Raw genomic sequence first — 25,035 nt, 5'->3', positions numbered from 1 at the left:
AGAGATGCTATCTAGAGAGAGAGAGGGGACGGCTACGAATTCTGTCCAGTCCTCGGGCAAATTGAAATCCCAGGCTTTTGGGAACGCTCCCAGGCAGTTCTGCAGGGATGCTGGACAAAGACAGTCGCTGGGAGATGATCTCAAGATGAAGGGCAAGGCTTCCTCATAATAACTACCTTCCCATAGTCAGTTACTTCAATGAAAATGGATTTACTAAGACTTTCCCTTCATTCAAGCCACAAAAAAAGTCCAGAGTTCAAATACATCTTTTGCTTTCTCTACAACCTGGGAAGTATTTTTTTCTTACATGATCTTTTAAAGCATTTTGTTCCCCTTTTCATTTCCAGTCTTAGAAACAAACCATATCCAAGTCATGTAGGGCATTTTAAGGTATAACGGCAACTCTGGGGTTGGAATCTTCAAGGGCCTCACCGGGAAGCAGTGCTGGGCCAGCTATTTAGCTGGGGGAGCTCACACTGGGCCAGACCCGACCCCCGTCACACTGGGGCAATATTCAGATCTTAACGTATGATTCCTACTTACGTTCCTGATGCTAACTTCACATCAGCTCTAAAAAGCCAAAACCAGAAAAACCAGGGTGGGAGCTTCAGTTTGCTCAAATTTTGTGTAAAATCCATGCTACCTAAGTCTCTGAAATCATTTTCCGAAGGCAGACCCAAGTTTAAATCAGAGACTTGGGTACAAAACACTCTATTTTTAAGTGTTGTTGTTTTTTTTAGTGCACTCAAGATCATGTTATAATTTTATCATTTATTTCAGCACCTTAGTGCCCAGGCAGGTACCTGTACAGAGTGAAATATTTTTGAATGAATGACCCAAAAAAAGGCAGTTTCATGCACTAAATTGATTACTTATTTCAAAAATTGCAAAGGAATGCATATAATCATTTCGATGCAACATGAGAAATTACTATAAGCAATCAATTTGACACCTGAGAGTTGGTTATAAAAAATACACTTCAAAACTCAATTTTAAACTAATATCCTCTAAACCTGATTTCATTAACTATCATTAATCTACGTGCCCACCACCTAATTAATGTACATAACTGAAGGTATTTAATAATACTAAGCAGAAGGGAATGGACATTTCTTAGAGAGAAACACATTATAAGGCAAATGGTAAATTAACATTTAAAGGTAGTAACTGTGGAATTAAAATATAGTTTTAAGAATTTATATATTTCATAACGACTTGGATATTCTTGGTGTGTCTGATGTGTGTGAAGATGGCCACAATTAAACTGGCAGGCAACATTCTAAAATGAAAGGAGTAGCCAAGCCTTAAAAAAAAAAAAAAGAAAAAAAAAAAGCCATTTTAAAAATAAAAAACAGTAAGTGTAAGCAAAGTGTGAAGGAATGGGTAGGTAATTTCAATTTAAGACCTGGATAAAAGATAATATAGGTAATGTTTGTTATAAGATGCTGCTGAAAGTGGATGATAAAATTTTTATTTTCGACATTTCAAAATTATTTTAGTAAAGTCTCCATGATATTTTCAAACGGATCCATCTTATGTAAATGTCTACACTTGCACATACATTTGGAGTATCAGAAATCAATGTGATGGCATTACATACAAATGCAAAAAACCCAGTAACAACATTTGCTTAGCATGCATTTTAAAAAGAGTCAGTTCATGTGTGTGTCTACATAGGTGTGTATATGCCTGTATGTGTGTGTGTGTGTGTGTATAAAAATATGATTTCTTTAACTGACTGAACTGCTATTTCCTCATTTCAGACCCCTTCTGGATGTGAACAAACCTTAAAGTTTCAGAAATACAAGTTAGTCTGAACCTAATAAAGAAGACACAGTTATCCAAATTTTAATCAATATATAATATATTCTAAAATTAGTATTAATTTAAAGAGAACCATATTTTTAAATGCCACCTTTTTCTTTCCTAAACAAAATATTGACAAACTGACTCAGATGCCATAAATTCAATGAAATGCCCAATCTGTTAAATTCATGCCGTTTCCTATAATAACTATGATTATTTTTTGCTGGCTTTCTTGCTTCCTATGTATATAGCACTGATAGGAGAAAAAACAAAATCGGGGGACGGAGGTGCTATCGTCTCTAAGAAATTACCTATTTTACTTATTTGTGGTGCTCTCCTCGGAGAAACATAAATTAAGTCGCACAATGAAGCACACACAAAAAAATCTGAGCATGAACTAGCCGGCAATATTTTTTTAGGGACGGAAAGCGAGCACCCAGAGTGACTACCAGCTGCTAACCTGCAGGCAGCTCTGCAACACGAACCTGCAACCCTGGTTCGAGCCTGCCCCAGGCCACTTCTGCTCTGCTCTGCTCCCCCCTCCGAAAGCCCGAGAAGAATTTTCTGCGGAAGTTTTGAGTTTATAGTTTAAAGAGAGAGAGAGTGGGTCCAGGAGCCCTCCCATGCCTCCCCGGCCCCTAAACAGAGCCGTCTGCATAGGCCATTGAGCACCGTTTAGTAAACAGCGAGCGCGCAGGGCCCGGGCGGCTCCGTCCTCCCGTCCTGCGGTCCCTCGCGAAGGGAGGCGGGGGCTCTGTTTTCAGTACACACTCTGCTTCGGCGTTAATCCTGTTTTATGTTGTTCACACCTGCTGCTGACTCCCAGCCTGCCGCTGGGCTGCGGCTCACGCTGCCCGGAGAGAGCCCAGGAAGCCAGGAGCCGGACAAAAGCTCCTGCGCTGACCCGCAGACAAAGCCGGGCAGGTCCAGCTCCGGGAGACGCAGCCCCACGAGGCTTCCCGGTCCGCACAGGAGGCTCCCGCGGCCCCTGCCTGCCGCCCAAGAAGAAATGCAGCCAATGGGCCTTTCTGGAAAGAAAAGACTGAGCCCCGCTGCCTAAGAAGCCTTTTATGCTTTTTTTTTTTTTTTTAAAAATGAATGCCAATACAGTTAAAAAACATAAGTTACCCTAGCCAGCTGTACATGCCGGCCACTGTTTTCCTCTTTAAGCAAAGGAATCTGTAACCTGAAACAAACCTAATTATGAATTTAAAACACTCTCTGGCTCAGCTTTCTGCTCCTGGGATTTTACATCCAAAATAAACAGAGATACAAAATATAAACTCTGCCATCAGTGGCCACCGTGTGACCAGGACGGTGACTTGGATGCTCAGACGGCTCCACCACCACCACCCCTGCGCGGCATGTGCCTAATAGCAGACATCAAAAGGAATGACTTCTTTTTTGATCTTAGTACCGGCGATAAATCAAATTCAGTGCCACAGACAGGGGCGAATGGGCTACTAGGGGGAAACTCCAAGACTGACTGGGAGTGGGACCCGCCGGAGGCCTTCGCTCAGTCAGTTCCAGGGAAGGACGCCCACCCTGCTTCTCTCTGGGCAGGGTGTGAGCTGTCCCGTGCTTACCCAGAGCGAGAAAAACTCGCCCAGTCCCGATGTGACCCCCAAGGTGCACTGTGTGCTGACATTTCCAGGGGTGGCACCTGAGCTCCTCCCTCCTACCTAACGACAGAGCCAATGCCCTTCCTGAGAGCCCGATTCTGCACGCAGGTGGGCACAGCAAGCTCCCATTGGCCAGCTCATCTGGGGGGGCCAAGTGGAAGCTCTGGGATCATTTTATTCCAGCTCCCGAAGCACCTTCCCTGCCTGCAATGGCCAATAGCGCATCCTGGGCTCCCCTGCCAACTCGGGGCTCTCTGCACCTGCTAACCCACAACGGAGCACAGATTTAACAAAGCACAGGCTGAATCCTTCTCTAGGGGGGAGCAGGCAATGCACTAACTAGCATTTATCAAGGTTCTGTTAAGGAATGAATGCGAGGATGAGGTCTTGGAGGTGCCTGTATCATTTTCCCACTTTGCTTTCCCACTATTTACCCTTAGCCGTGTGGGCTTCGGGAGGGTCAGGACTTGAGTCAATGGCCGGGTTAGGCCATCCTGGTCCTCAGCAGAGGACACATTCACCCGGATGCTCAGGAGAGGCTTGGCTACAGCAGGTGAGATGCCGGACAAACGCACGCTTTTCCACGTGCGTAACGCTGGATGCTTGCTTGGGGACTCTCTAGTGGTGTCAAAGGAGAAAATAGCTGTTCAGGCTGATGCTGTAATATATTTAGCATAATTGTAGGCAGAATTCCTGTGTCTCCCAAAAGCTCACTCAGCCCATGGTGAAATAAAATTAAAAAAACAACAACTGTCCCTTTCAATTTGTTTATGGAGTGTGAACAGTATAGGGATCAATTCGATTATTATGTTGAATCACATAAAATTGCTGATTTTTGAGACCATTTTTTGACCTACAAAAAAATGGCATTTTTATGTGGTTCAACCTAATCTAATTAAATCCTATCACTCACTTTCAAGCAAAAAAAAAAAAAAAAAAAAAAAAAAGGCCTGGCTTTGTCAGGGAATGTCATGATTCCCAACGTCACCTTCCTCCCAATTTTCCCTCAGAAAGCCATCTCTAGTTTGGTTTTCTTCCTTTTAATTACTACCAGAATGAGTGGACATATCAAGTACATTTTAAGACTTAAACAGGCTAAGATTTGGGGTACCCAAGCCCCAGTGGTCAAACTTTCACAGGAGATCAAACCTCACACATGAGAACTTTGAGGCAGTCCATGGAGTATAACACTCACCATTTAAAAAAATAAAATAAAATATATATATATATATATGTTTTCATTGATTTTTAGAGGAAGGGAGAGGGAGAGAGAGAGAAACACTGATGAGGGAGAAACCTCATCCATGAGCTGCCTCCTGCTCGCCCCCTACTGGGGACCCAGCCCACAACCCGGGCACGTGCCCTGACCTGGAATCGAACCCGTGATCTCTTGGTTCCTGGGTGGACGCTCAACCGCTGAGCCACACGGGGCGGGCAACGCTCACCTTTTGAGAAGCAACCTGGCGATCCCGTATTAACGGAGGAGCCAACGCTCCCCTCCAAGTGCCAAGACTGCGCCCCGATGGAACCTGGGGGCGAGCTTTATCCCTGAGCCCCTTCACAAAAGGACTTGAAACACCGGTGCTTTTCTCCGCAGTGACTTTGTACGTTTGCTGGGGTCTCAAAGACTTCAGTCCATCAGCAGCCCTAGCGGCTTTCAGGTCCGGGGGTACCCCGAGTTTTGCGTGCAGCGTTGGCGGCGTGGCGGGTAATGTGCCCTCAGAATAGGGGGCGGGGGGCAGTGGCCCTGCTCTGGGTCAGGGTGCTCTGCCTGCTGCCGTCTCCCAGCTCCCCTGCTTCCCCCCCAAGCAAGCCCACTTCCGAAGAAAGTTAAGACGTATACTGCTTTCCCCAGGCAGGAATTTTTATTTCCGATGGAATCTTAAACCATCACGTTTCCACTGATGCGTTTTTATGTTTACAATCGACATCTTCATACGAGAATGAAAACCTTGGAGCAGCGGCTCAAAGCATGAAGGTTGCCTGCAGTGAGGACTTAGATTATTTTACACCTAAACGGAGCCCAGTTGTTTTGAGTTAAAATTTAATAAACCTTAAACCGATGACCTTTCATTCCGCAGAGAGGGCCGGAGTTGCAAAAAAAGCGAACTTTCCCAATGAAATATATTTTAAGGAAAGGCCTCCGAACAAAGGGCTATTTAAAGCTGAGCGCTTTGTCAATTTATCAGCTTGTGAACATTCTGTTCCTGATTTCCCCGCGCTGCCCGACGGACAGCAAGGACCGTGGTGCCTCGCTTAATCGAGTCCTATTGATCCGGGGGTGTCACAGTGATCTCATTGAGAGTAATCAATAGTAATCCAAAATCAATCCATCTGCTCTTGCCCTATCATTCATCAAATCTGAATACGCCGAATTATTTGTAGGCGTCCAATTACAAAGGGGAGAACCTGGTAGAGCAAGTTCATGGTTTACACCAAAGAGCAAAACCAACATCTCTCTCTCTCTCTCTCCCTTTTTTTTTTTTTTTTAAAGGGGAGGTGCTTTAAAAATGGACTCAGACTCGGACAAATGCGTCTGTCTCCTCATCAAAAGATCCTAAATCTCTAACGAATCTCATCTCATTCCTGAGAAATATATGATTTCTCCTACAGGAGTTTGCTGGCCCAGCAGAGACGATGCAAAATGACAGATGCCCCCCAACTTCCCCAGCAACCACACACCAGCTTTTACAAGCCCGTCGCCCACGTGCTGGGAAGCATGGAGACGTCCACGGACCCGGGACACAACTGCATCTTCTAACATCTGAGACGACGCTTTAATCGAATCGCAGCGGGACGGGGGAGGCTCCCGTTCTCCAGGGGACGCGCAGCCGACTCGCACCCGCTCATCGAAGGAGCCGCTGTTGACCCGCAAGGTGCTTTTATCCAGAGTCACCGGTAATTTCGTGCAGGTAAAAAATTCTCCTACGCATCACAGGAGCACCCCCCTGCTATTTAACTCCAATGAGAAAAAGAAAGAAAGAAAAAAAAAAAAAGGCACTGGAGTGTCTAAAACATTGACTTTTGCTAATGTAAAAGTGTTGGCGTTTCCCTTGGCTCCTGATAAGCTGGTGCCAGGAGGAGCGATTATTCTTTCCTCATTCAGAGCCGATCGGCGCTGGAAAGGCTCTCAATCTTATCAGGTGTGTGAACAGCACAGCCACGGAAAACAGTGTGTGCCGCAGGCCAGGCCGCTCCTTCTGCCAGGCTATCTGATCGACCCTCGGCTAACTAACTGTATTTACACACAATCAGGTGCAAGTTGTATCTCCCCCCCCCCCCCCCACAGCCCCATTCCGGTGACATTAGCTTAACAAAAATGTCAGCGCAGAGCACCCCAAACTGACAACAATCACGAAAACACTATAAAAGCGCTCGGCCGGAATGCATAGCAAACAGGAACCGGGGGAAACAGGTATGAAAAGTGGGAGGCGACGGCTTTGGGGTTGGGAGGGGGAGGTGGGGGTGAGGGGGGTGCGCCGTGTAGGCACATGAGGCTCAACGTCAAGAGCTTATCTTTGCCCAAAGTTAAGTGATCTTTTAGCAAAACGGGCGAAGAGAACAGAAATTTTGAAAAAAACGCTGCTGGGGTGGAGCAGGGGTTCGGGGAAGTTTTTTAGAACTAAGTAGGCCTCTCTGCGCCCCCCCCAGCCCCCCATTCCAGGTTACCTCAAGGCGGAGGCAGAGAGGTTCTATAACCTAAGCAAAGGCAAGAGACATCGCCGCCCTAACCCCATACACAGGAGGCAAGAAAGAAAGCGAGGCTGTCACGCAGGGTCACCACGTTCTCAGGGCAGGTTTTCCAATCACTGAGGCCCTCAAAAACCGCTCTAGACATTCAAGCTTTGTTCACTCTAAGAAAAATTAAAAAATAAAAAATAAATACAATTTTGAGGGCTGGCCCTCCTGATTTTTCTCATTCCGCAGACTTCACCAAGCAGCTCCACGCGAAAGTCTCGTCCAGGCCAACCTAGGTAGACAATCAGCTCTCCACTTCCATCCGTTAAAAAAAAAATGCTTAAGCCAGTTCATGCTCCGCAGGGATGGAGAGACAGGCCCAGGCACGTGCGGGTGGTGGTTCTCTGCACCATGGAAGACAGGTGGCATTTCTAGAACATAGAAGGAACCTGGAATGGACCTGAATGTCTGAGTAACACCTTCCTGGGCTCCTGGGCATAACCCGTCCGTGTGTCCCTCCCCTTTCTCTGCTGAATGGCTGGGAGAGAGCAGGGAGCCCACCGCCAGGCCCCGTCTAGACCCCAGGGGCAGAGTGAACCAGGCCTGGGCCGGGCGGGCGGGGGGAGGGACTGGCCAGGTGCGCAGCTCGGCTGACGGTGGCCTTTCCATCCGTGACACTGTGATCCCCTGACCGATGAGGCCGCCCTCATGGAAGCCTGTGGCTAAAAGGTTGGCTTCTGTCACTTCGTGGGGCCCGGCACCAACTGCATACAGTCGCTTTTTCAGAGAAAAAGGCCCGATTCTTATCAACTCTACAGGATGGGCGAAAGTAGGTTCACAGCTGTGAGTACACGGAACACGGGGTTCTTGTATTATTTATTATTATTGCATTATTTATTTGTATCATTTGTCTTATTATTATTACTATTTTGTATCCTTACTGATTTATGGCATCATTTAGGTAATGATGGCTGGTATTTTAACCGACTTCCGCCCACCCCTAGATGTCTGCATCTTTTCCTTTCTTTGGTCATGAACAGTCGGTTACAAGTATAATATGCCCCCTCAAAATACCTGATCGGTTTTAATAGATTCATGGGGTGGGAAGAAAGCTTTGTCAGAGTACTTTTTCATCTATAGAAAATAAATACAGTTTACCATGGCCACCTTACATTTTTTTGGAGAAGTGAAAGTACTATGATAATTTGGAATTGTGGAGGGCAAAGGGCAATCGATCGGGCAACCTTTGAATTACTTTTTCTCGTAAACAAGTGCCCCAGTCTCTGTAATTGTTCCTATTACCCAGCATTTCTGTTAACTCCGGATGCAATGTTAGACGCTCTTTTCAAAGCAAAATGCCTTTTTATAAAAATAAAATGCAATAATGTTAACTGAAAAGCACACCTTTTAAAACATTTTAATTCACATTATGAATAGCAAAAGGAAATAAGTGTATTTATTTAGCAAGTCCTTTGTCTAAATTCTCAAAAGCCATTACACATGAGTAACATCTCCCTAGCATAGGTGAAAAAGAAATTATGACGTACAAGGAGACCATTCCGATGGCGGGGGGGGGGGGGGGGAACTTTGTGGGCTTCTGCCTATTTTCTGTGCATAAGTTCTTGCTTTACTTTTTAAAATTTCATTTCTGCATATTGAATAAGCCATGTAAAAAAAAAAGCACATATAAAAAAAAAAAAAATAAGCCATATAAGAATTTTTTTTCTTTCTTTTTTCAACTACAGCAGAAAAGAGATGCCATCCCTGTTCAAAGCAGGTTCACCCAGCTCCCCCTTTAGTCCCTGCTCTCAAGTTTGCATTTACCCCACATGGAAGAACGACTGAGGTTTGACACTTGAGGCTTTTTAGAAAGGAAACGCCATGGTTGCTTCTAGCCCAGTGGAAAGATTCAAACAGGCTTAAGTTCCACTGCTGCAGAGCCCCTCGTGGCCTATGGGTCTGTATCCCACAGTTAGGGGCTTAAAGGAAGCACGCAGGCCGGTCCCCGTGACCCTCCTGGAAGCCATCAGTCCCCGAGGCGACGTGAGGATGCGCTGGTGGCCCCCCTTTATTTAGTACCATCTCAACCAACTGTTTGCGGAGAAGGTGTATGACCAAGCGAAGTCAAATTGACAGGCCTGTGATATGCCTGACAGCCCTCACGATGCCCGATATTAATTTGTTTTCTTTGGCTACGTAAGTGCTGCCAAAGCATATTACACATAATGTGTCCTTCCAATCAAAATGATGAGAAGTCGAGATGCTGTTTCGTTCCCCTCAAAGCAATACCAGACGGCACAGAGGAGAGTGGGTGACAAAGGCCGCCTTCCACAATTAAAATATAAATTTACTTTTAAGGTTTGTTTGTTTTCACAATGTAATCTAATCTCAGGTGGGCTCTCCGTGAGTTTAACGCTTTAAGTAAGTATTTAATAGGTGTTAAATGCCAAAAGCAAACGTCTTCCTTATTCTAGTGTGGGGGAGAATTCCACGGGTTGTGTTTCTAATGGCCGGGGCTGGGTGTCATACGTCTATATTCAAACGCACATATGCTTCTGTGCCAGGATATTAAAATGGACCTCAAATGGTCAGGAAGAAGCCAATTTATTTAAAACTGTACCTTTTCTTATATTGCTTTGCCTTAGTGAGTTGTCTTCCAAATATACATGCACTGTCATAAATTAAAAAGGCATAACGTGAAAAAATCAAAACATAAAAAGCAAGTTTTCTCCAAAGATTTAAAAATATTGTTTTAATTAAAAGGATGATCTACACACACAACACACACACACAAAATCTAAATCTTCTCAATTCAATGATTTTGTGTAATTGATTAGAAAATAGGTTTGAGAAATATTGTCAAATCAGAAGAAAAGAAACATCCAGTACATCTGTAAATAAAAAGTAGAGACGCAAGATGTGTTTGCTAATACTCTAAATAAAAATTATTTTTATTGGCTGAGGTTTCCTAGACCTCAGACGGTGTAAGTCTAAAATGAACTTGAGACAAGAAAAAGATGCCAGGTAAATCCTTCAAAAGGCAAAAGACTATCGCTTATCAAGCTCAGATAATAAAGGAGCTAACTTTGATCTGATGGATTGGCAGAAAAAAACAGCAGGATTTTTTTTTTTAAACACAGAACCATTAAATTTGTTAAAGTGTCACACAGACAAATAAAGGTAGGAAATGAATCTAGGAATTTTAACAAGAATGTGAATTAGAAGAATTAGAGTAGAAAGGCATTTGGTAAGTGTTTTCTCTCAGCACGCATTCAGACTCACTAAGCAAAATCACAGTTTCTAAAATTACCTCTTGGAAAAAAATTCAAAAATTCTGAAATCTATAATGTACTTTATATAAGCATAATATTTATTAAATTTCTATATTTCCTTGTAGCAGGAAAAAATAAGCTAGTGACATATTTATACAGTACAGAAAAATGAAATTCTTATTTAGTATTTATTTGAAAGCTGCCATGTTTACATTAAAATATATTTGTCAGATCCAATTGTATATGAAAACAATGCAGCCACGAGCTAATTCAAAAACTGTTTCTTGGCCATAGGCCCAAACCATTAAAGTATGCATTTAATATCAGTAGCTTATTTCCTATTTTACAAATTATTTATGATTACTAGATATTGAATTTAGGAATGACACAAATTAAACATTTATAAAATCAGAGCCAAGTTTACTTATTAGGTTACCTGGTAACCTGTCTTTTATACAGTAGTTAAACCAACTGAGTTCAAAATCAGACCTGATAAATACCTGAAATACTAATGGCAGGTTGAAATCATGCCTGGCAAATTTAACTGGCAACTAACTGATTAGAAAAAATACTTGCGATCCACTTTGTGATATAAATAAATGTACATGAACACTCTTAGCTGCATCCCTATAGTCTATACATGCACCTCCTCCCATCTATACACGTATCTCACATGCATATTACATGCACACACCAACGCACGTGTGTGCATTCTATCTGCTGAACTGGATTTTAAAGTAGCTTATGAGTATTCACTTATTTATCTACAATGGTATAAACCACATATATCCATATACACACATGGCTATGAAAATCACAATCCATGGCAAAACCTATACAAAATGCAGTAAGAAGCATGTCGACGGCTGGGATGCTGGGTGTCATCCCTGCCCGATCAAATACACACATAAGTATGATTGGAGAGCCTAAATATTTCACTGTCAGAGCATGGGGAGGACTGCAATTCATTTCTATCTCCTGTGCTTTAGGACAATGACAATTTAATACAAGGCCAGGGGATGTAAAAGAGATAAAAAGCTGAACAAACTGGGCCAGCGTAATCAAAGATTTTCTCCAGAGAGCTGGCCAGGGCCGGAGCTCATATGCACTTATAACAGATCAACACTGTATTGTTTCTCTCTTCCATGAATTTGCTATGGAGCAAAAATCAGAACAAAGCTTATCAGCTACGCGACGTGGAAGTTCTATTCCGGCACCTCCGATGCTCTTCTCTCATTTCTAAATGCCTGAGAGCTGCTTCTAAAAAAAGTTTATTTCGTATGAATCCCTTGGTTCAATAGAAACCACTGCTATTAATTGCCACTGCTGTGACAAAGTACCAACCCAGAGCCCAGATTTTCATTTGTTTTATGCAATAACACAGGCAAAACCTTCAGAGACGGACAGCGTGTTAAGAGTCAAACAGAGAAATATTTTGTTTCAGTCACTAGGTTAAAACAAATGTGGAGGAATTTTTCACAAGTGACAGGGACTTGAGCTTGGGCATTATGCCTACCTTTCAAAAGGACGGTCTCTTCTTTGTCTGGAGTCCTGGCCCGGGTGAGTTCTTGGGAAACTATTGTTAAATAGACTCACGGAGAAGTTACCTGCCCTGTGTGATGAATTGCGCCATGAACCTAAAATTAATTGCAAAAGTATGACCCGGCTAATGAGATGGCCCTTATCTTTTTTCAGCACAGGGATTTTTCTGCTGGCTCAATATTTGACCAAAAAAAAAAAAAAAAAAAAAAAAAGCCTGAAGTGTTCTTAACTAAGTAAAAATCTGATTAAAAGACCTCAGAGATACCAATGATCATCAATTCTGAGATCTGGAAAATTCGGAGTTAAAACTGATTTCCTGCATTATTTTCTTCTTACACCTTAATTTCTTTTCTTTTCTTTTTTTTTACTTTGAGGAGAACAAAATATATATCTTTTTCCTTTGGCTTCTATGAGCATTTGTTAAAGCTGAATTACAATACCATTCTTTATAAGATGGCCAATAGATTAGTATATTCCAGGTCAGATTAAATCAAAGGAATTTATCAAAGACCGTCAATGTAGAATTAAAAAAAAAAAGGGGGGGGGAACAATGACACCTTATTGGGGAGAAAACACTAAAAAATGATCATCCATGCAAGAGAATGAATGGATATCCACAAGGGCTTTGCTAATAACACGGGTTAATTACCGCTGCAACACGCTAGGCTCAGTAAATAAAAGAGCAGAGCCATAAACACATTAAGATGAGAAACCATCACTATGAGGACCGACCAGCACCATCGCCCTGGCCTCTGCCCCAGCAATGGGGAGCTGTTCTCCAGCCCTCTCTATAAAAAGAGGATTTCTAAACGTGCCACCTAACGTGCAGGGTGATACATAAATACAGTGACACAAAGGGCCGCTGGAACGCAGGGTCCCATCACCGACTCACCACTCCCATCCAGCCCCCATGGCGTGAACTCAGAATCACTTTTTTTTTTTTTTTGCTTACTCCAAGGAAAAATCATACATTACATAATACAGGCTGTCTGGCTATCTCGACTATATATAGCCTAGGATACATCTACAGAGAGCTGTGGCTATTTAATTTTTAGGAAAAAACAGGATGAATCTGTTTGCTTTAGTGATGGGAGGGACCAGATTACTAGACGACAGCTTAAGCACACTCGCCCCTACGTGTAGCTGGTTGTCACCTGCAGCAATTTACAAAGAAATCATCTGAAAACCCCTCGGACACCACCTACCTCTGAGGCTGCAGGTGTTCGCAACAGATTTACAGAGAAGAAACAGGAGAAAAGTAATGTGAGCTCCAAGTCTGGAGTTTAAGTATTCTTTCTCAGAAAAATAAACTTGAAGTGTCTGTTCATAGTTCTCAAATAAGAGCACATCGAAAAGGCAAGCTCCTTACCTTTTAAAAAAAAAATAAAAATGCTTCCCCTCTGATTTAGGTTTATTGTTATTGTTACTATATACATTTTCCCTTCCTGCCTAGATTCATCCCATATATTCTGACCTTCCAGTATTACTTCTGGATAGTTGTATTTCAATTTACTTTAAGCTTGTAATAAGGAAAGACGAGGCAGAGGGGAAAAAAATAAAATCAAAACCCTGAAACAGAACAGAGTGGAGCATACAAAATAAAACTTGCAGAGCTCCACACAGGACTCTCAAAACCCAAATGTGTTTCATTTTCCACGTCTGCATTTCCATTGATCGGACGCTGAAATTTACCGGACTGGCCCCTCCTCGCCTTGCCTATTTGGGAGCGTTTCAATTGCCTTCCCTTTTCCCAACAGCTGTGACAACTGTTAAAACAGTCAGTAAAATTAAGTCCGCTCTGTAATCCTGGAGTCGATGTTACATTTTAATCAGAGGTTGAAAGGGAGTCCTGTGATGAGCACACTCATTTAGAATGATTAGACTGACACATATGTCAAAATGAGCAGAGATATTATTTTCATCTATCTGTGCTATCAGTTATTCCTGCTGGGAAACGTGAAACAGGCTTTCAAGTATTATGTTCTTTAACACGCTGGCACATATCCTAAAATAAATAAAAAAATACATACTTCTAGGTTAACATTTGAGGCTCTCCTCTTGGCGGTCAGTGAATCGTACGAACCCTGTACAACAGTCTCCGAAGCAGAAAGGGTCCGATATTTCCCTCCGATCCTGCACGCCTGGTTTCGCTTCTATGTAGACACACACGTGATGGGGTTTAACCCAGTACAATTACTATGAATATTAATAGCATGTATAAATTCCGTGGTTTATTAATTGAGACAGAGAGGCAGATGCGTTGCTTAGCGTTAGATCTTTCTGTCTGTCCAGTGAACCACGTAACCATCAGAACTGCACTCAGACAATAAATCTGTTTCTTTCTTTTTTTTTTTTAAGATGACTTTTAATTGAGCCAAAAAGCAAGCTAGTTTGAATCTTGCGCCAAAGCCAAAAGGACATGTGCCCTGATTTCATTTAAATGCATCTGCTTTAAGAGGCTTATCTCAACTAATTATTCAAATTAGCTACCAGAAGTGAAATCCAAGGAAACTACTTTAAAAAGAAGCCTCTGGGGGGGGGGGGATTTTTAAAGTTTGTTTTGTCTATTTATTTAAAAGAGAAAGTTCAGAATCTGGGTGAGCTCGGAGAAGGGGTCCTTTCTGATACACGGAGGCATTCTCAACTCTAAAATTCCCCAGCCTCTAACCTTCAAACCCCACTGGAGGGGGGCAGTCCTACCTTTGTTTAGGTTTCATTTTTATTTTCACACAATTTAAGGCTGTTTCTGCCTTGGAGGGTTTCAGACGGATGCACCCGCAGCCCTCTGATCTCTCAGCTCCTCCTAAGTCCACCGCCCGGCTAGCATCCCCCGTGTGAGCGTGCATGTGAGCGTGTGTGAGCGTGCATACATATGCACACACTCACTCATACACAGGCAGGCGGCCACGGAGACTGCAAGTCACTTTCATTTCTTCGTTAATTAGCCGGCAGTGCAATCTGCAGACACTAAGGACAGCTAGTGGACGGCCACCTCTAGTGCACTACCTCATCGACGGGACTTTTACATTTTCTCCACAATCTATAGCGAGGAATGCTTGCCAAAGGCACACTTTTTACAATTATCACAGTTGGTACCACGGTACCGTGAATGCAAAGCAACCGAAAGACGGCCAGTCACAGCTCCCACGACCTAATATTTTCTCTAACTGTGGGTTGAAATTAAGTTTACAACCTGCTCGTGAACATAAGAACGCCTGATTTACTTCTCTTGGCCTTCACTCACTTCTCCCCCATTTTTAGTCAACCAAATATATATATATATATATATATATATCCACGTGCACAAAGATCTTCCTAAATACGAATGAAACCGCATGTAAGGACAAAAGTACTTTTCTGCATTTTCCGGACATGATACATGAAACAAAATCCACAATCTCAACACTGTCTATCCAAGAGGAAAATTTAAAAAGTCACTACACTACTGTTCCTTCTTTTGGGTTTTTTTTTTTTTTTTCTTCCTTTCTTTCTTTTTCCCCTTAAATATTTATAATGTGTGAAAATCTCATGTTACTTAATGGACTGATTTGTCAGTTAAGTGCTGACTTAACGCTAACCATGCAAATAACATTATCCTAGCCCCGAATGGCAAAGGGCTAGTTTGGAAATTGCTCTCTGAAGAAGCATTAGTAAATGTGCAATTTCGCCTCTAACTCTGCCCGGTAGGAAATGACAAGGGGCTGCAAATATCCGTCACACTGCAAACACATAAGCAGCGCTCCATAGTATAAATCATCCTGAATATTGTATTTTAAAACATCTCTCCTCGGAAAATGGGTCCTAGTCAAAGATGCATTTTAACAGTTCACTGAGCATTTGTGCCAAGTGCCTATTCTTAGCACCTGAATAAGAAGTGACTGTCACACAGCTGTTTTAGTGACAGTCACCGGAGCTTTTGCCTCAAAGGTAACATTGTAGTCAAGAGAACAATCCTCTCTCTTCGACTTACTGAATTAGGAGATCACCCTGCACACAAAAGGCACCAGACACACACAAACAAGGACCCGCGCACCCGGGGCGCTCCCTGCACCGGGGTGCAGAGACACCATCTGTCCAGCCCCCCTCCACCCGCGCCCCCCACCCCCCGCGCGCACCCCCGCGCCGAGTTTGCAAACGCGAAGAAAAGAGGTACCTACTCTTCCTCGTAGTGCAGGGGGAAAGATTCAGGGAGGCAAAGTTCTACCGAATCCATGTGCGGCCGGCAACCATTCTGCGCGCACCCCCCGCAATAAATCAAAGTTTCCCGGACGGAGCGCAGCGCGGCGCGGCGGGCGCGGGCGTCCTCGCGGCGACAAGCCCCTGGGCACGGCCGGCGGGGACCGGAGCTCGCGCTCGCTCCTAATCAAGGACTTAAAGCCCCGCTCGGCGCTCATGAATATGAAGCAGGGCTTTGCATACGCGGCCCCCCGCCCCCCGCGAGCCGCGCCGCCGATTGGGGGGCCTCTGCCCAATCAGGACGGAGGCGGCGGGCGCCGCGGAGCGCCGCGCGCCGGGCGGGCAGGTGGGCAGGGTGCGCACGGGCGCAGACGAGCCGGGCGCGGGGCGCGGGGCGCGGGCCGCGGGGCGCGCGCGGGAAGGGCGGGGAGAGCGCGCGGGCCGGGGTGGCGCTCGGAGCGCCCGCGCGCGCCGCAGCCGCGCCCGCCTGCCCGCCCGAGGGGTTTTCTTACCCCCCTGCCCTGGAAAGCTGCAAAAAAAAAAACCAAAAAAAAAAAAACTACGCAAACCCAACTAACTTAACTCTCCAAGCCCCGGAGGCTCTGGGGTCCAACCTCGGGTCGGTGGCGCCTGGAAAAGAAGACTCTCCGCGGACCCGCGCTCAGTTATTGGGGGCGAGGATTGGGCGGCAGGTACAGAAGTTGGTCCTGCGCTGGTCTGTGTGTTATCCGCGGGGGTCGCTGGCTGCTTGCTGGGTGCCTGTGGTTTCTCGTGCATTCGTCACCCTGTCTTTTCCTGTTTTCCTGATTTATTTATATATATATATATATATATATATATATAAATATATATATTTATTTATTTATTTTTTAATTTATATTTATATATACATATACACACACATATATGTATATATGTGTATATATACACATACATGTGTGTGTATATATTCATATATACACATATATGTGTGTTTATATGTATTTATATATAGAAATATATATAAATATAAATATAAATATAAATATAAATATAAATAATATAAGTATATAAATTGCTGGGCGTTTGAAACAGTCACATTTCTGTCAGTGGCTGGGGCATGTCAATGGCCATCTCACCTTTGAGGAGGAATTCCGTTTTTTCCACAAGTACAGAAGAGGAGCTAGTGCCCGGGGACAGCCGGAGAGGTGACTGTGTGCATTATCTGTGTCCACACTTCCTTGCCGGCTGCTGTCTGTCTGCCTGCCTACTGGGATGGGTTGCGATTGCATAGCTTTTCCCAGACTGCGGGACACAGCGGCCTCTCCAGTTTCAGGGGCGGGAGACTGAGGGTTGCGGTTGATAGGATATTAAATCTGTCTCGGGGCGTGTGGATAAAATAAAGACTGCATTTTTTTTGCTACCGGCAGCCTGCACTCCAAGTGTCCTTAATCATATACTGATTTCAAATACAAGCTCCCGAACTGGGAGGCATGCACAAATGTATATGATTTTTACCCAAAACACCAGCTTTCCAATAAAAGGCACTTTACCTATTTGTTCCTATACATAACACAGCCTGAATGTTTTTAAAAATCAGTTTGTAAATCATCACGCAGTCCCAGCAATAGAAGGACAATTTCCAAACAGATACTAATTTACAGAACTAAGATATTGCAATCAAAAGTTGTGTTTGTTTTTTTTTTTAAAGAGGTTATAGCAAGAGAGGATGTTTTCCTTCTGGTAGCATACAGCGTGTTTCCATATAACAAAGAGTTTTCTTATGTCCTATTTTAAAATATAGATTTTTTTTTTTATACAAGCAAATCTACTTGGAATAGATACCAGCTATTTATAGTGAAGAGATAACTGGTACCTTATGGAAAGTGAAAGACCCACAGTTTTGATATAATTCATCTCTAGTGCTTACCAACCTTTTGTATCCTAAGTCTACATGATATAAATAGTATAATCTTTGAGATCAAAATAAATGTATTCAGATACTCGGTGTGTATTCAGTTCACTAAATCAGAACTCGACTCTTTTTCCTGACCCTCTCAAATTCTCTAGGTCTATAAGAAACAAAATGCTGAAATAGAACAGCCACATTTAAATTCAGAATATAAAAAGGACAGACATGATTTGATCTCCCCCATAGAAGAGAGCGGTTTTCCTACCATGTATTTAGCCGTATCTGAGATTTGGGCCTGATTTCTTTTATTAATGGTCTAAATGCATCCAAGTTTCTAGATGGGAACTCACACAGCAAAAACTGTGCCTGAGAAATCTGTATAAAAGCAGGTAGTAAAAGCTTAATTACCAGTAGCATTATGCTGTCTATATTGTTAAATGTGAACTCTGCAATTAAGATGTAAATTTGGTTGTGAGCAGTGAATTAAAAGAGCTTTGAGATGTGGAAGAAAATCCAGGCATTCTGGAGACACCCCCCCCCAAAAAAAGATTTGTCTAGTCAGCCTAAAATGAGACATATAATCATAATTAAAAAAATAAAAAGGCATTTGAAAAAGAAACATGTTTTTTTCTAAAATATAATATAAGGAATATGGGAGCTAATCGTGCACTAGAAATACAATGTTAAAAACATCTTGATTTCAAAGATGACTATCTGGATTTCTGAATAAACTAAGATCCTCAGGGACATGAGTAAATCTAATTGTATATATTTCAAAAAGATATGCAAAATAAAAAAAAGTTTCCTTCTTATTTTGTCCAGAGATCTTTTTTAAAAAAAAAAAATTATTTAATGCACTCAATGCATTCCGAGTTTGCACCTGTGCAGAATCCTGTACTGGCGTCAGTCTCTTCGCATTAGATGCTGTCACAGGGCCTCTTTATTACTGCTCAGAAATGGCTTTTTAAAGACAAGATGTGTAGTCAATTATTTACTGATGGACCTTAAGTCACCACGTTGCATGGGAGTTATCTTTTATTTCCTGGAATTCCCTTATACCCTTTGGGTACCTATTTGACCCATTATGAACCATCTGATTGCGTGAGTGTATATTTTAAACACATTCAGACCCACATTTAGGTGTATGTCTTTTTTTTAATGTGCTCACAGAGATCCACGTACCAGCAAACACCGTGGAGTCCCCACTGATCTTTCACTAAACGGATTTCATCTTTGCAAACGGCCGTGCCCACGGAGCTGGCTGCTTTCTGAGTGACCAGAAGTACACAGGTTTGTGGAGCTGCGTGTTCTCCCCTTGGGATCCATGTGTCACCTCTACAAGTCAAGGACCTGAGATTACACCTCCTGTCTTGAATCGAGTTGAACCAATTTAAATTTTAAAATAATATCTACGGCACTAAACTTGCCAGACAGCTTGCAAGATATTTTATAAACACACAGCTTAGTCATCTCAAGACTCTTCCCTTGTCACTGAATTTTCTCACCTTGAAGCAGGAAAGAGCAGATAATCACAGGAAATAAACAGGCCCTGAGCAGTATCGGGTATAAACCTTTAAGGATCTCAACTCAAAGGATGTGGGGAGGGGGGCAAACAAATAGATAAACAGCTTAGAATAAACACATATTGCTAATCAGTCTATATACACTTCACAATCTTACCACCAGGAGTCTACCCAAAGCAGGATAAATGGGACCAGACAAAAGGCCCTCTCAGGGATTGTTTCACAAAGAATATTAATAAATTAGTTAATATCAGTCTGTTATGCATCATGCCCCGGGTCCCAGCATACTTTCAATCTCTTCTTTAAACAATGCAGTCCCAAATATCCAAAAGACTTCATTCTCAGGCCCCAAGCAGAAAATACACGTCATTTTCATTTAAAAAAAAACACAGAATGGCAATAAATGAAACTGAAATGGAAACAAGATGTAGATTCCTGCTCTCTGCACCAGAACTTTTACTGTATTTTAATTAGAATCATTTCCTAAAACATTCCGACAGTGCATTCTTACATTGCTAAAAGGAGATGAGAAAATGCTTCGTCTTGCTAATTATTGCATATTAATGGCTATTTTTAGTTTCCAACTCCCTTTTTCTTAAAATGAACAGGACTCGTTGGTATTAAAATGTTTACAGTTGCCACACTCTTTTGGAAGCACATTTTGACTCTGCATTGCACATTTGCCATTTGTTAAATATTTAACACCAAACAAAGGCGCTGCAAATTTAGATTTTTCAAATTGCCTTGAAACCTGTCCACCCTTTGCTGGCCTTTCCTCAAGATCACAGCATCTTTGAAAATCTGTTTACCTCTCGGAACCATCTTCCCTGCTGTCTTGGACTCCAGCATGGTGTGTAATATAACACACCCCACTACAGAAAGCAAACCAAGCCTCTTACAGACGACTGTCTTTAACTCCAAAGAAAACCCAAGATGAACATCCCTGGAAAAAGGACCCCAAAGGACTGGCAGGGGAATTAACGTCAGACTCCCTTCTGACCCCACGAGAGTGAGCTGCGTGGCCTTGGGCAGGTCACCTCGCTGACCTGTCCCCAGTTCTTCATCCGTTTTGGCACCTGGGGTTTCTTTCCTTCTGGAAACCTGCTTCGGGAGACACCTTTCCCACTGAGAACACGAAGACTTCTTTCGAAGTCAGCCTGACTACTCTCCTATTACCACCAAGCCTCTATCAATCCATCATGCCGCATTTCCCATTGCCTTTCATTTCGAGGGCGCAGGCTTTGATATTTAAATTATTGTCTCGATTGGCAAGAAGCAATCACTTCTACCGCAAGTGATCTCCTCCACAGAAGCACTAATAAAAGCCTTTCCTTTCGACAAACCTCGTGTCCTGTAAATCCATCCCATTCCCAGGTTACTCAGTCCATGTGAAAAACAGACCAAAAAACAAAGAAAGAAAAACAAAAACAAAAACAAAAACAAAACACACCCGTGCTCTGGGGGGCAATTCCATCACCTCCATCACAGGCCAAACTCCCTTCCTAGTGTGTTTGTTCAAGTGGGGAGAGGGGGGAAGGACTCAAAGAAACCGAGTCCTAATAGAGAAACTAATAGAGGTTTCTGATTAATTAATTCAGGATTATTTCACGTCCACTTTGTCAGGCTAATAACATACATGGTAAAATGTCAGTAAAAATTAAATTATAAACTACAGTCGCTATGTTGTCTCTGCGACGTGCTCACCGAGGTGAAATCCCAAGTGCGTTTTATGGTTTCCTACCCGCTTTCCACAATCGGCGTGGCAGGTATTTCCCATCGTTAACATTTTGAGACCACACGTTAATAAATGAGTTTGCAGTCAAATTCTTCCTTGAATGTTAAGCACCACGCACTAAATGCAGGAAACATTCAAGGTCATTGTCCCGTTTTAGACCTTTTCAGGCGGCTGTAATATTATGTTAATCAAGCTTAAAATATTCCTATGGAAAGAGTAAATTAGCCTTTTCACTTGAAAGATGATTATGATAAACAATAAACCGAACAGAGGACAAAAATCCCTATTTTTAAAAGCCATAAATTGTTGACTCAATCATGTGTGTGATCGTCTTGTCCAAAATAAAGGGCGGCTGGAGAGGAAAGTGGGGGGAGCCGTGGGCACCGAGAAGGAGGGGGGCAGGGGAACAAAAGTGACAGAGCTCAGAACGCGCAATACTTGCTTTGATGCCAGGAAAACGATAAAATTATCCGCATTAACCACCCCGTTTCACGTATAATAGATTTGAAGCTAAAAATGTATATGTGCACAAAACATCAAAAAAAGCACAAAGTATTTTTTCCCCCTGATGTATATAAACATTCAACACTATTTGAAAGTTCTCTCTTCTTTGGACCCTTTTTTCCAAATTTTCAAAGGACCACTTAAAAAAAAAAAAATGAGATATTTAGCGTCTGGTGTCCATATAAACAGGCTTAGAGAGGTTATGTTTTTTGGGTTTTTTTAATGTTAGAACTTTCTGGGGCCCTTCTAAGGTTCCTTTATAAATGAATACCTGCTTCCCACGACCAAGGGAATTCATTAGAGGCGGGGGGGTGTTTGCCATGCCCAGCAGAGGTCAGGGGACCAGAAGGCCTGACAGTAAGGGGGTGGCAGCCTGGGCTGGAGTCATGCCTGGGGCTCAGATGAGGCTTCGGACTAGAGTCATTTCCCGCACCTACGTCTCAGTTTCCCCCTCTAGCAAATGGAAATAACCACCATAAAGACCTTGTAAAATCCTTATGGGGATTCACTGAGTTGAGCCAACTTAGCACAGCGCCTGGCCCTAGCTGGGGAAACCACATGGCCCAGGGGGCCAAGGGCATTCTGGCTTGTGCCAGCGGTCTTCACCCTAATAAAGTACAGTATTTCCTCCTCATGCTCTCAAAAGCATCTCAGTTTGGATAAATAATGTTAGCGTCAACCTACACATAGTGAGCCTTCTGGGACTATCAGCCATATTATTTATAAATCTCATTAAATGAAAGAGGCGCTGTAAGAGAATCGTATTGCCCATCCCTTGGTCTTCATCTTTGACTAGGAGATCAAAGTATTAATATATAAAAAAAAATGAAGTATACGTACTGCCCCAGAGAAAATGCCAATGACTTGCACCCTAAGATGATGTGAGGTGCTTGCTACAACAGGGCCACATATGCACTGTCTCAAAATCAGGACAGAAAGAAAAGAAAAGATGCCCCCTCGAGCCACCGTCGCGTTTTGTGCGGGAGTTTGAGGAAGACAGACCTGAAAGGGCCTGATCCCGTGGACTCAGCTCTCAGTTCGCCAGAAAGAAGGGGGGAGAAACTGCTCGCCCCCTTTCTCATCCTTGGAGGGTTTCTGCCACACCCCTCTACCCAGCCTTCCGCTCAGTACCGTTGTGGATGCTGTGACTGTCCCAAGCATAAGGGGACAGACATCCCAAGAACTCCATTTCTCCACAAGGCTTTGCTCTCGCTACACTGAAGGGCCGCTCACTTACGGCAGAACAGAAAGTCTGGGCGGCAGGAATTACAGGGAGGGAAAGACTGTGGGACATGTGAGTCCAACCTGGTTACTTCCAGGGGAGGAAAACAAGGCTTAGGCCCTTAACTCAGGTGACACACCCAGGTGGCAGATCTACCCAGCTGTGACCTGCGGAGCTGCACCAGCCCTGACGTGGTCCCCAGGGCCAGCAATGGATCTTGGTAACTTCCAGCCAATGTCACAGGAACACAATGAACATGCTGGATAAGTGAATGAAGGAATGAACTAATGACAAATGCTATCACTCGGTTTATTATCATTCCGTTTCAGGGTGGCTGCCAAATTTAAACATTATAATTCAGTTGGCTTACTGGAGTAATATAGGGAAATTTAAAAAGATGGTTTTAAAAAAGAGAAGAGAGGACCAGGCCTGCTGGCCTAGCATTTAACTTCCACATATTCTCTTATTTATTTATTCCACTGACTACTGGATACTTTCAGAAAGGGGATGGACGTCTCCTCTGACAGGAGAGGAAGAAGGGAAATAATTAATCAGCAGATAAAGACAAGGTCTCGGGTTTGAGCCACTGTCTACCTCTCCTCACTGCGGGTAATTCTTTAACCAAGCCCTGCATGTTCTGGTTGGCGGTTTCATTCCAAGAGCAAGACCCTGGTGAGAACACATCACATCAGGGAGAGCCCCCGAAAATTTCTAGAAAAATCCCACTCTGGGAGCAAGAAAGAGCAAGACAGAGAACTCCTTTCCTACTGCCCTGGGAGCTTAAAATAACAGAGATGGGGATGGGGGAGGGACATGTGGGGGCCATAACAGACACCAACACCCTGAGGCTCCTTATCTCACCTGGAGTTTGTCACTAAGCGCACAGGACTTGTATCCCGAGCCTCCTCCCACCAGACGTGGTCTTATGGAAAAGCAAATAACATAATTAAAGAGCCCGTTTTCCCCCTAGAGGTCAGGGAGCACTCGAATTAGAAAACCGAATAAATCGAAGAATATTTTCATTAGCGGGAAAAGACACAAACTAATTCCCCTTTCGATAAATGAGAACTCTGAACAAAGAGGCAAAATGTAACAGGAGAGTGAGATTTTTCAAACTTTCTAGTTTTAAAAGATAGCCAGATAGAAAAGCTTAGCTGTTTAGAAAGTTTTAAAATGGTAATAAGTAAACTAATATTTTTGCAATACTTGGACATGAACAAAGCAGTTTCACACTCATATCTTTTGTTCATCACAACAATACTGTGGGGCAGGTGGAAGCTGTATTATTATTACTCCCATTTGACAGATGACAAAACTGAGGCCCAAAGGGTTTATTGGATGGCCCACGAACATTAGGTTGGTACACTGCAAAGTCAGGACCTGGACTTCTTGTTTTTTAAATGCTACATCTTTCGCACTCCCAATCCCAAGCTGTTTCCCATAAATCTTTCTGCAGACTCTTTAAAAGGCACTCAAGGAGCCCAAGAAAGCACTCCCCAGAATGCATTTTTGCGCACCCAAAACTGTGTTGTTTCGGGGAAGTGGAATAAAACTGCTTCTAACAATTGTACACCCGATTCCTCCTTTGTGAGGAAAGGTGCACCTTTTGGATGCCTGGGCTGACCCTGTGTACGTGTCCTGGGATAAACACATACATGTGAGAACCTGAAATACAAAAAAGGAAAGCTTGAGGTCTCAGTGTCCCTTCTCTGTAACGGCTTTCACTCAGAAAGGTTTGGTTTAGCGCCCGATGGATTAGTTCCTTTTTCCCCAAGTTTCATAGAAAAGTCTAATTCTCAAATACCTAAGCCAAGGAGCAAAGAGACCTAAGGAGGCACAGGGTCATTCTTCAATCGGACAGAAGCAATGATCATTTTTAAAAATTTAAATTAAATTTTAAAATCACCATATTGGCCTGGACTCTTTCCAAGATTTCCTCATTAATAAAAAAAGAACTATGATCGACTCATATAATGTAACAGCTTTATAAACCCCAGTGTCCTCTTTAGAATTATTCAATTCCATCTTCCTAATCTTTCTGGAATGCTGTAGAAGGGGCCTGGG

The 25,035-nt window shown here is 43.1% G+C and overlaps 1 protein-coding gene across 2 annotated transcripts in view; it reads right to left on the bottom strand.

Annotated features, from left to right (window-relative positions):
• Window positions 1-25,035, bottom strand: part of ESRRG (estrogen related receptor gamma) — a 362,114-nt gene that overhangs the window by 141,697 nt on the left and 195,382 nt on the right. Inside the window, exon 1 of one of the 2 annotated variants that reach the window (XM_087828957.1) lies at window positions 16,078-16,247. The exons of the other annotated variant lie outside the window; for it this stretch is intronic. Within the exon in view, the coding sequence (XP_087685083.1) occupies window positions 16,078-16,133 (56 nt within the window). The 5' untranslated portion in view covers window positions 16,134-16,247. Of the gene's footprint in view, window positions 1-16,077; window positions 16,248-25,035 lie in introns of those variants that run through there. 2 annotated transcript variants of the gene reach the window in all.

Source organism: Miniopterus natalensis, chromosome 21, assembly GCF_054644295.1.
Source record: "Miniopterus natalensis isolate mMinNat1 chromosome 21, mMinNat1.hap1, whole genome shotgun sequence".
Lineage (NCBI taxonomy): Eukaryota > Metazoa > Chordata > Mammalia > Chiroptera > Miniopteridae > Miniopterus > Miniopterus natalensis.
The sequence above is the reverse complement of the archived record's forward strand: the minus strand, read 5'-3'. Positions and strand labels throughout refer to the sequence as shown.